Source organism: Triticum dicoccoides, chromosome 2B (assembly GCF_002162155.2).
Source record: "Triticum dicoccoides isolate Atlit2015 ecotype Zavitan chromosome 2B, WEW_v2.0, whole genome shotgun sequence".
Lineage (NCBI taxonomy): Eukaryota > Viridiplantae > Streptophyta > Magnoliopsida > Poales > Poaceae > Triticum > Triticum dicoccoides.
This window is the reverse complement of record NC_041383.1, coordinates 107,080,967-107,092,075: the sequence shown is the minus strand read 5'-3', so window position 1 is coordinate 107,092,075 and position 11,109 is coordinate 107,080,967. Positions and strand designations below refer to the sequence as shown.

The 11,109-nt window shown below is 50.4% G+C and overlaps 2 protein-coding genes across 2 annotated transcripts; both read right to left on the bottom strand.

Moving 5' to 3' along the window:
- Positions 1-3,304: 3,304 nt before the first annotated feature.
- Positions 3,305-8,069, bottom strand: LOC119362400 (vacuolar-sorting receptor 1-like). Its single transcript, XM_037627611.1, has 12 exons — positions 7,358-8,069; positions 5,694-6,380; positions 5,472-5,560; positions 5,318-5,387; positions 5,137-5,220; positions 4,961-5,037; positions 4,795-4,876; positions 4,637-4,719; positions 4,486-4,552; positions 4,169-4,300; positions 3,867-3,973; positions 3,305-3,762 (listed from the first exon to the last, which is right to left on the bottom strand). Exons 1-12 carry the CDS (start codon positions 7,695-7,697, stop codon positions 3,658-3,660), a joined length of 1,923 nt encoding a protein of 640 aa, XP_037483508.1. The 5' UTR covers positions 7,698-8,069; the 3' UTR covers positions 3,305-3,657.
- Positions 8,070-8,685: 616 nt separating this feature from the next.
- Positions 8,686-10,767, bottom strand: LOC119362399 (ubiquinol-cytochrome c reductase complex 6.7 kDa protein-like). The gene is made up of 2 exons (XM_037627610.1): positions 10,556-10,767; positions 8,686-8,979 (listed from the first exon to the last, which is right to left on the bottom strand). Exons 1-2 carry the CDS (start codon positions 10,682-10,684, stop codon positions 8,926-8,928), a joined length of 183 nt encoding a protein of 60 aa, XP_037483507.1. The 5' UTR covers positions 10,685-10,767; the 3' UTR covers positions 8,686-8,925.
- Between the last annotated feature and the right edge of the window lie 342 nt (positions 10,768-11,109).

Below are 11,109 nucleotides of genomic sequence, written 5' to 3'. Positions count from 1 at the left end.
TACAGGCACACAGTTCGGCCTCCAAAGCATCTTTACATGAGAACAGAGTCCTGCATGCCGAGAAGATAATCTTGCCATCCGAGTCTCTCAGAATCATCCCTGCTCCAGCTATGTCACTTGAGACAAAAGACTCATCTGTATTAAGTTTTACCCAGCCATCCATCGGCCTAGACCAAGTCGGCAAATCACCCAATGCTGCACATGCATGCTTAGTGGCACCGTCCAGAGCGATCACCGTCTTCTCTTTAGAAGGGTCACAACGTGAGTTTGACTCCGTCTTTAGAGTGTACCAGCTCATTCCTTACGTACCAGCTCCTCCATAGGATCATCAACTCCACTACTACATGTTTGTTGAACGTTGGTTCTTCCATAGCTCCCAAGTGAAACCGAATTCAACCTCGAAAATTTTGAATTTCACATAGCATCATCGGTCAAGCATACTTTAATTTTTCTCAGAGTTTTTTAGAACCCTTTGAAACACACTTTGTTCTTTACCGATTCTCATCGGTTTCCAACCCTAACTTTGGTCCGCGGCGAATACTCTTCTGATTTGTTCCTTCCTTGCTCGTTTGTGATTCTAAAGACGGAGTCCATCCATTGCGTACGCACTCCTAGTAGTACTACGTATTACCCGTGTGATGTGACTGGGGAAGTACAGCCCGTGTATAAATACGGAGGTTGATGCTTTCAAGTTTGAAAACCGGGCGGGCAAGGTGGTTGGCCGATCCACGTCGGGACTCGGAGCGCCAAAGACAAGGCTAGGGGCTAGGTATGGCAGGGCGAATCCGCTATGCGTGTCGATCGGTAGAAAAACGGTGCCATGGTGGTGTCCAATCCAAAAACGCCTCCACGGCAAAGCGGAAAAGAGCAGCGTGCATGGGCAGGCAAGGCACCGCCCGTTGCGGACCCCCAACGGCCAAGACGACCGGACATCCCTCGGCCCGGCGTCGCAGGTAGCGCGAGCGCGGCGCGACGACGGAGGAAGGTCGGGCCGGAATCTGCCTGCTTGCCATGGCCTCCGCTCTCGGGGAACAGCCCAGGCGCCACGCCACTGTAGCGGGAGCTCGCGGCGTACGTGCGCGCCGAGACGAGATGCCCAGTGGCAGCAGAGATGTGTGCAAACGGCGACGCACAGTGCAGACTCCAGAGCGCACAGTGATCCGGTTCCTATGCGGCTGCGGCGCCGAGCAGGTCGTCTCTGCGAGTTTTATAGACGAGCACTGATTTATCGGGTGAGCTGCTCTTTTTGTTCGGAGTTGAGTTGAACCATCATGGATCCAATGCCGGGCATCGTCTTCTTTCTGGTCCACCGCGAGGGCACTAGCTACTGGATGCCTCAATCAAGTCTACTACACGTATGATTCTGCCCGCATTATTCCATGCACGCATGGCAGTGGCGCATCATGATAGCTCTCGCTGCACTGCACTGCCGGTGCCCAGCCCAGCCTGTAAGGCTGCGTTATTACCTGCCCTCGCTGACTCACCGGTGTGTAACCCTTAAGTTGGGGCCAGCTGAAGCACCTTGTGCGATGTGGAAGACGGGATAGGCGTTCCTGACCCCCGCGTCGCCCCCGCTTGGGCAATACTGGTGGTACTCCAACCCTAGCCGCCGCCGGAGCCGATTCCCCTCCATGCCTTCCTCCCGCCGCCACCGGAGGACGCTGCCGGCCTATGCCCGGTGGCCGACGGCCGTGGCGGGGGTTCTCCTCGCTCCCGTGTCTCACGGACGATGCGGGTCCCCTATGCGCGTGGAGGCGTGACCGATCTAGCGTGGCAACAACGGCTATTGCGGCGGCGGCCTCAAATCTAGCGAAGCGGCGACGATGGTTGCGGCGACGACAGCTGAGGCCACTCCTGCCTCGCGGCAGGCGGTCTATGTTGTGGCGGCACGTCATCCGGCGTTGGATCGGCGGCGACATCGAGGGCCTGGTGGACTGCTTGGCGGTACCTTCGGTCAGATCTAATCTGGTCGGTGCAGCTGGCGGTGGTGGTCATCTTCTCCGTCGGAGGTGGCCGACCAGAGGCTGGGTGGTCGGATCTCGCGATCTGTCATCTAGTCTCAGCTGCGAGTTGGGGAGACAGAGTTGCCGGTGAAAACCGAGCTGACGGCAGATGGTGGCGTTCTACGTCGTTACCTTGATGAAGGCATCGTCGTGTAACTACTGTCGACCCACTGTGCTGCTCCGAGGGAAACTCAAGGATCTGGTTTTTCAGATCGGATGATGGCGGCATGGCGGTGTCGTTTCTCTTTTGGGAGCATCGTTTGTGGAGCTGCGCTGGAAGTCAGAGGTAGGAGGTGGAGCGGCTTCGTCTTGCATGGAGATTAGGTGAAGATGTCAAGTCATGCCTGGCCGACGGGTGCTACGCTTTGTCATGCCTGATCGGCAGGTGCTATGCACAACAGATCTTCCAGAGACTTCAAGCTGTGTCGATTGGTGGTACTTGGCGGCATTGGTGCTGAGGTGTACCGCCGGCGACCGCGACATGCTCATCGTTCGCGCGCAGGGAGGTGGTGGCATTGGGCGCCATGCTGAAGTCGACGACGGCTAGACCGGGTAAGGATGATGCGTCAGTACAACTCTGAAGTTGGAATGGTGGCAGTTGGCGGCGGCGGCCTCTGAGAACGCGTTGGACCGGTGTGTGCCCTGTACCTGGCAAGTGGCTTGGTTGGGGCCTCAGGTCATAGATGTTAGGATTGGCTGCGAGGTCTGTGGTATTAGGTCCGGACTATCAGCACCCCTTCATCAATTGGATAGGAGTAGCGACAGATGTTGCCTATATGATTGATTCAGACTTACTTATTTTTTTTATAAGGTCTTATGCAAAAAATTAATAAAATAGATGTATGCATCGCCCAGATGCAGTGGCCGAGAGTCTTCCTCCTTTTCTAAAAAAACCCTTAAGTTGGAAACAAGGGGTAGTAGTAGCACCGAACCATCTATGCATTCTACAGTAGATAGCATATGTGCAGAATAATATGCTAAATTTTGTCACAAATAGAAGCGGTGATGTCTTTAGCTTTCATCACAAATTGTACTATTTCCAGAGCACAACATTTAATCATCTTTTTTATCAAGACATACCTATGCATTGACGATGGAAAGTTTATGCTTGTCTACTTGGGACCATGCTACATGGTAAGGTCAGGACGTCATGAATTTGCTACGAGGGGAGCACGTACTATCTAATCAGAACATCAGAAAAAAAAATAATCAGAACATCAGAAAATGTGAAAAAAGAGAACCTCACCACTGTGATAGCTGAAGCCTACTGCCTGCAAAGCAACATGTGGTTTCTGGGGAAGTAGGCTAAATGCTCTTCTGGTCTCTTTATTAAACGCACCCAACACGATTCAGTCCGAACGAACAACGGTATTTACACAATGTCATCACGCTGAACGAGACCTCGAGCATCGCAATTATGACTAAATGAGGGCTAAAACTCCGGTGAGATCGATCCTAAACCTGTCCTTGAAGTTTCAGAAAGAGAGAAAAGAGAGAGTACGTTTGTCTTTCAGAATCATAAGCTAGCTAACCGGCCAATCTTTTCTGAATTCAAAATTGCAGCTCCAAACCCGGCCTCTCCGATGCGCCACGGACGCGGTGAGACTAGCTCTTATGCTTGATGATCCGTATGTACTTAGAACTCCTTGCTGCTTCAGATGTCGGCGTGGTCCACGTGCCGTTGGTGGCTCGACGTCTCCTGGTTCTCCAGCGGCATGTACTGAGCCATGATCGCGCGGATCTCTGAATCCATGTAGCTCTGCCATCACATTATTTGGTAACAGCAGAAATATATATGAGTCTCACATAAATCAGTGTAAAGTCTTCTGTAGCACAGAGTAGCAATATCTTTGAGCATTTTACCCGTAGCCGATATTTGTAGACGGCGTATGCTCCAACTCCCGCGAAACCGAGGCCGAAGAAGATAACCCACATGAACCCCCATCCCACCGACGAAGTCGCGACTTTGCCTGCGCCGATATTGGGGGCGAAAACCCCATCAAATTAGCGTGTTGTTATAGACAAAGGAAGGACTGTTTGAAGGTGCTACTACTAATATATTCCACATTAACACCTTGCAATGACCAATGAGAAACTAGATATATGATGAGACCTGGACCATAATATAGCGAGGTCCCAAAAGGAATTCAGGCTAGGCAACTCACTGATGCAAGTGTCATGCTCTCTCATGTACAGCATGTTGCTACCACCGCAGCCACACTCGTAGCTTCCCCATGTGTTCTCGCAGCTGCAGTCCTTGCACTGGCAGAAGAGCCTCTCTTTGCATTCATCAACGTCTGCAAGCGCCAAGCAAAAAAGATATTGTGTATAAGAAATTACTTGAGAAGGACCTTCAAAAAAAATTACTTGAGAAGCTCAAACAGTTCAGCATTTGAGCCATTATTCTAGGTTTGCCGGTACTGGTAAAACATGCAACAATACTGCCCACAAGGTTGCAGAACAATGTTCCTAATGGTGATACCTTCGCAACCGTGTACGCCGTCACCCTTGAAGCCTTGCGGACATTTGCAGCCCTTAGCTTGCTCATTCTGTAGATTTCCAAAATTCAGTTTAGTACCGCACACCGAAGACCCAAGAAAGAAAACTGCAATCTGAAAGAGATGATCTTATACCGAGCACGCGGAGACAGACTTGCCGTTCCTGGTCTCCTTCCAGCAGCCTCCGTTGTTGATTTGGCATCGGCCAACACCAGAAGCTGCCAAACCCATGAACGCATAAAATGTGTAGGCTGTACGAAGATCATTTTGATTCGGTGAAGAAAGAAGTTTACCTTCACAGTGGGTGTACCCGTCGCCAACGAACTTGACGCCATTGACAACCGGGCACTCGCAAACCCGCCCACGGAAGGTATCCTAGGAGATGTTACCCATGAGATTAATTAGAATAAGGGTGAGGTCCTCAACAATGTCAGCAGCATTTTCCCAGTGAAGCTGTACCTTGCACGCAGTGAAATTAGTATTTTTGTCCAGCCAGCAACCTCCATTGTTTTCCAAGCACTGATTTGTTTGTATGTCTATGCAAGAAGATATGAAGCCCAAAAATCATAAACCATGAAGAATGAAATCCAGGTAGGTTTATTCCACAACAAAAAAAAAGGTGCAAATCCACAAACCCTGAGTCAAACAGATATCGGGTTCGGTCGTCTCCTCAAATCCCGAGCATATCGCTCGTAGCACCGCCCTTTTATCCAGTTTCCCTAAACAAGAAAATGAAATAAACACACGTTCAAAAAGAAAAGTAAACATAAACAGCATTGAGCTGAAAAGAAATGAAGAGCGGGAGATTGGACGCACCTCTGTACTGTCTGTTATTGACGACGAAAGTCGGCAGTATGGTAACATCCCCTCGAGCACCATGACCGATCTGAAGGATCAAAGGCATAGATATCAATTCGCCATTAACCAACGAATCTGCTATGGATGTTGAGCTTATTATCAAGAGACTCACTTGAGCATCTTGCTCTGCTTTGAGCACCGGGTTGTCCTCATCGGCGTCGGGGTCTCCAACGCACTGGGTAATCTTGTCAATGTCCATCCCTGTCAGAAGATAACCGGACACATAAACAAATGGCTAATCATGACTCATCGCTACAAACAATAGACAGTACTCCCTCCATCCCATAATATAAGAACGTTTTTGACACCAGTGAGCAGAGTCAACCGCACGCACCAAGGGACTTGATGACACCATGAGCGCAATCGGTGGTGTACTTCTTCTCCTTCATGGGGCACCGGATGGCGAAGTCGTGCACATAGTCCCACCACAGCCACGGCTTGCGGCTCTCGTTGGCGACCTTGAAGAGGCAAATCTGGATCAAGTTCTGCACCACGACATCCTTCCCATCATACCCGGTGGTGAAGTCCTGCTCGGGGTCGGGGGCGCAGTAGCGGCCGTGGTTGATGCACTGCGACCGGCACTGCGCGCTCAGGACGAAGGCCTCCGGGCAGTACCAGGTGATGTAGTGCGGCGCGAACTGGGTGTAGCCGCGCTGCTCCAGCACCTGCGCCACGCCGCGGAAGTCCCGGACGAAGCTCATCTGCATGTCGCATTTCGCGCCGCACTCGTCGTTGCTGTTGGTCCAGAACTCGTACTCCACGCGCTCGTCCGGGTGCGGGAGGGATTCTCTCCAGTCCAGGAGCACGTTCACCATGTCGCCGTTCTCGAGGGCGGTCTTCAGGTCGTCGCCGAAGCGCTTGGAGACCAGGGCTGAGGGCACGGTGATGTTCTCCAGGTGCTCCTTGCCGCTGGACTCTGGGGTGTCCATTGTGATGAGGGGCTCTGCCCTGTCGTCGGCGACGAGCACCGCCGCCGCTCCCGCCGTCTGCGCGTTCCACCCCTTGGTTGTGAAGTAGCAGTCTGCACGTTGCAAAGAATTCAATCACGACTGTTCTGGGTAATGACTGAAAACAGTGCTAGCCTGTGAGGTTAACACAGTTAAGAAGTATAGGAGAGAGAGAGGATTTAAGTTGGTACCCAAATAAGATAGGAAGATGATGGATTTAAGATGGTACCACTATCATGGCATTTATCTGCTCTGTTCAACAACTATGGCTGAATGGTATTATGACACACCTAATCAAACTCCTCTTATGGTGATGGTGCTGTGATAGAGATTTCCTTCTTTTGGGCATTACCCTTGTTGATTTTATTTCACGACAAAACTAAGTGAATTTCTTATTTATTGCAAGTAGAGTGATAAAGGTGTTAACAACCCAAGAGTGGTAAGAGACCCCATCCAACACACGGCAAAGATGTGCTGAGTATCTGATTTATATAACGCAAGATGCGCTAAGCACCTAACTGAACACAGTTATGCAACAATGCAGGTACGTACCTGTGCACTCAAAGAACATGAGCAAAACATGTGCTATTTAGTTAAGAAAGTACGTAGGACCAAACTACATACACCAAAATGTCCAACAGAAGGAAAAGAGGGTAGCAACTAACCATCTGAAACCTATTCCTTTAGCATGTCATATATAGATAGCTTCTTATATATGCGGGAGCCGTGCCGCGCCGCGCCGCGTCTCTCGCTGATGAAATTAATTCACTCCAAGAACATGACCAAGACTGAATCCATTTTTCATACATATACTATAAACAGAAGAGATAGATAACCCATATTTTCCAAGGTCCAAATCCTATGGCCGGGTTCCCATTTTAAAACGTGTGGATTTTAAACATCTACTCCGTATGAGCTAGGGAGAATGAGAAAGTGGGTGTATTAAACCATTCGTGTGGAAACGCACGCGCACCGGCGGTTAAATTAGAGGATGGATCTGACCTCCCAAAGTGGAAGTGGAAGTGGGATGAAGAAGGAGAAGAAAAGAAACCTCCGCGGTCGACGAGGAGGAAGACGGGGAGGCCGCCGGCCTTGGGGTTGAAGGAGAGGCCGAAGTCGGCGAAGGGCTTGCAGGCCTTGGTGTTGGCCTTGGGGTAGACGACGACGCCGTGCATGGTGCCCCCGTACTGCGGCATCCCGAAGTTGCCGATGGCGCACTCGTACACGCCCCGCAGCGCCGCCGGCGACGTCACCCGCAGGCTGTTCTTCTCCACCACGAACCTCCCCTCCACCACCGTCGCGAGCGCCAGCACCGACACGAGAAGAAGAAGAAGCGGCGGCGGCGGCGGCGCACGTCGCCGCCACCCCGCCGGCGACGATCTCCCTCCCATCTCGATCACCTCGCTCGGTGATCCGATCCCCTTCCCCGGCCAACTGCTGCACACGACGATCGAACACGATCGAGCCGCGCGCGGAGGAGGGTCGATGGACGAATCGATGATCTCGGGAAGAGAGGAGGGTGGCGTCTGAGCGGAAAAGGCGAGCGTGGGTTGAGTGGCAAGGGCGGATGGATTTGACCGGGGGTTGGGAGGGAGAGGACGAGGGAGAAGCAGTGTAGTGAGAGAGAGGAAGGGGGAGGGCGAGGTACGTGGCGGCCTCCTCGTGTGGGGGTTGGAACGCTTCCAAGCCTCCCGCCTTTTGCTTCTGGTGTGTGTTTGTGGCCGTGTCCGTGCTCGCGCGCTGACGGGGAAAGCCACGCCTTTTTCGGACGCTGTCATGCTCTTTCATGCTCATCCGAGGAGAAAGACATAGAGCGTGCCGTGCATTGCATGCATGTGTGGTGCGCGTGAGGGAGGGGCTTCCGGCCGGCACCGGGCGCCTTTGCGTGTGTGTGGATCTAGCAATGGGGGGCGTACGTGGACGGTCAGTATCGATCGAAACCATGGGCAGGCGGATTTTCCTTGATGAATACAACATCTTGGGGCGGCAGAGTTGTTGGGAATATGACTGTGCACAACAAATGTGGTTCGAGTCGGTGCGTTACCCGTCTCCGTCTTTGTTGTTGTAACTGAGACTACAAAGGTGCGGTTTTCTGGCTGAAGAGTGCAGACTACCACCGGAGAAGTGTGCTGCGATTTGGTACACATCGTTCTCAAAACCTTTTTCCTTTTCAGGCGAGAACACGGCGTTATGATCTTTGTCGAGTTCTACAAGTGATTTCGATCTCAAGTTTGTTAGAATCTTGTTAAGGCTACCTACGGCGGAGGTAAATCTCATGGGCTTCTTCTTTCGCGATGAGTTAGTTAGTTCAACAAGGGACACCAGGCTCGACACAAAATACCACGGCTGAGCGAGCCAAAGCTCACTCTTTGGTGACCATAGCAAGAGAAATAAACAAAAGCACAGTTTCTTTCCTCTGTGACGGAAAATAAATTTACATGATCATTCCCCTCCCATGGTGAGGGTTACATGCAACGCAAGAGGAAACCTACATCTGGATGGAAAATCAAACAAGGGATCACGAGGGTCTTGTATATTATTGGCTGGGTTGTCCAAACTCAGAGAATCATCCTGAAAATGTACGCATCAAAAGCTGTAGCCGTGCACCCCCATAGACACTTATGCCTCAGGCTCGGGCTTCTCGAAGAAGGTTTTCTTGATCCAGTCAAATGGCTGCAAACAAAATCAAAAGGATCTTCAGTATCGTAGAGACTGACAAACTGAAACTAATAGCGAGATGACCATGACAAGAAAATTCAGACGAAAAACAGGTTAGCAACAATAATTATGACTTTGAGGAGGGCAAATAAAGATGCAAGGTGCGACGGTACTTGGAATTGATCAAGCAACTAATGGAATCGGTTAAATAGAGTTAACACAAACAGCATAGGCACACCATGGATCTTCATCATGATTTTAGTTCCAGGTTTTCACCAATACAGCAAAGACCAGACACCACAGGGGACAAAAGATGCGAGGAAGAATTTTTGTACCAGACAGGCAGACTCACTCACTATGTAAAGTAGCTAGGCCAAGTCATAGAAATTGCCTCAACCACTGAATGTTGACTATGGCAGAATGGATCCTTAGATTTTTGTCAGAGTAGAGGAAATAAAGTTCCATCGCATCACAAGGCAGTAGGTACCAGTTTCAACCAAAAGAAATTCCTAACATTTGACTTTAAAGCCGGCAACATAGCCCGTAAAACCTAATAAACAGTATGTACAGAACTAGATACTAAGTTCATAGCAGTGTAAGCATACATGACAGTATTAAAAAAAATTACACATACATGCTCCAAATTTTCATGCATAACAGTCAGAAATAATGGAATACGCCAGAAAACATATTCAACAGAAGTGCCTTTTTAGAGAGGATCTACATTGATCATGTTTGAGACCTTCCAGGAGCTATTAGGCAGAATGCACATCTTAGTTATGTGAAGCTAAAGGCAAAGAAATCAAGCTGCCTCGGCAGAAACTATCAGGAGGAAGTGAAAGTTAATTCATGTCACCAAGATTGAACAATTAAAACTATATACTATTACCTATCAAAATTTTGCAAAACTGGAACTGTACTTTGCATCCAGGTTCTGTTACACTGCATAAGTGTTCTAACCAGTACTCCCACCGTCCGGAATTACTCGTCGCAGAAATGGATGTATGTTAGACGTATTTTTAGTTCTAGATACATCCATTTCTGCGACAAGTAATTCAGGGCGGAGGGAGTAGAAGTGTGCCCTGTGCTAAACTTGCTTGTCAAATACTATCATGTTAGCATGATGTAGATAGGGCCATAGCTACTTCAGCATTTGCCTTGAACTATTTATTGCAGCACGTTCCTATCACCAAGGCACCTTGACAAACAGGGGTTCGCCAGAATAAATCTGTTGCCATCACATAATCACTTCGGTCTTCTCCTTCACCGTATACAATCCCAACGGAGCACTATTAAGATCCAAACAACAATTTTGACCACGTAATAAACTTCAGATAATCCCTCCCAGATCACACCATCGCAGCTCAGATCGCCGGGCCCGAAGACCGACCCAGCACGCCGCAGATCTAGGCCAACAACAAGCAGCTACACAGGCATGGCAAGATCGGATCTGGAGAAACCAAACCCTAACACCGATATGACAAACTACCCACGGATCGAGCGGCGGATGCGAGATGAAGCAAGGCTCAAAAGTGGCGGACGGTGGGTGCAATCGAAGGCGTAATCGCTAATTGACGGTTTTAACACGGACCTGGACGAGGTAGATGGCGGCGCTGCCGGCGAAGATGCCCCAGGTGGCGAGGGCGGTGACGTCCGTGGGCTGGATGCGGCGGGAGGAGAGGAAGCGGGAGAGGGTGGAGCTGGACGCCGGGAGAGCCATCGCCGCCGTTGATTCGCGTCTCGCTGCTTTTCTCTCTCTCTTCTCGGGGGCAGGTGAGGAGATTGGGCGAGAGGAAGGAGAAGACTTGTTAAAATGCTCCTTGCGCGTTCTGATGGGCCTATTCAGAGACAAGGGAGGAAGGTGAATGGGCCCAGTCCATCTCATGGGCCTAAAATCGTATCTAGCCTCTTCGGCCATGAGGCCCAAACCATTCCACGCTGTCAAAGATTGGTGGAATGACGTCATTCACATCCATGGACACCCGTGCAAAGCATTGGCATCCCTCTTGATATTCACGACATGGAAAATCTGCAACAAGAGGAAGGCAAGGGTGTTCCAGAATGTGTACGCTCCACCGATGCCTATCCTCGCCAACATCCGCCGAGAGGCTGCTCATTGGGCCATCGCCGGCGCGAAACATTTCA

What these genes read in the sequence shown, in the direction of transcription:
- LOC119362400 (XM_037627611.1), bottom strand. Translation starts at nt 7,697, where the DNA reads ATGGGAGGGAGATCGTCGCCGGCGGGGTGGCGGCGACGTGCGCCGCCG. An exon ending in CAATAACAGACAGTACAGAG is followed by an intron (nt 5,221 to 5,317) that starts GTGCGTCCAATC and finishes TTTCTTGTTTAG; the next exon opens with GGAAACTGGATAAAAGGGCG. An exon ending in CTAATTTCACTGCGTGCAAG is followed by an intron (nt 4,877 to 4,960) that starts GTACAGCTTCAC and finishes AACATCTCCTAG; the next exon opens with GATACCTTCCGTGGGCGGGT.
- LOC119362399 (XM_037627610.1), bottom strand. Translation starts at nt 10,684, where the DNA reads ATGGCTCTCCCGGCGTCCAGCTCCACCCTCTCCCGCTTCCTCTCCTCC. An exon ending in CCGCCATCTACCTCGTCCAG is followed by an intron (nt 8,980 to 10,555) that starts GTCCGTGTTAAA and finishes TTTTGTTTGCAG; the next exon opens with CCATTTGACTGGATCAAGAA.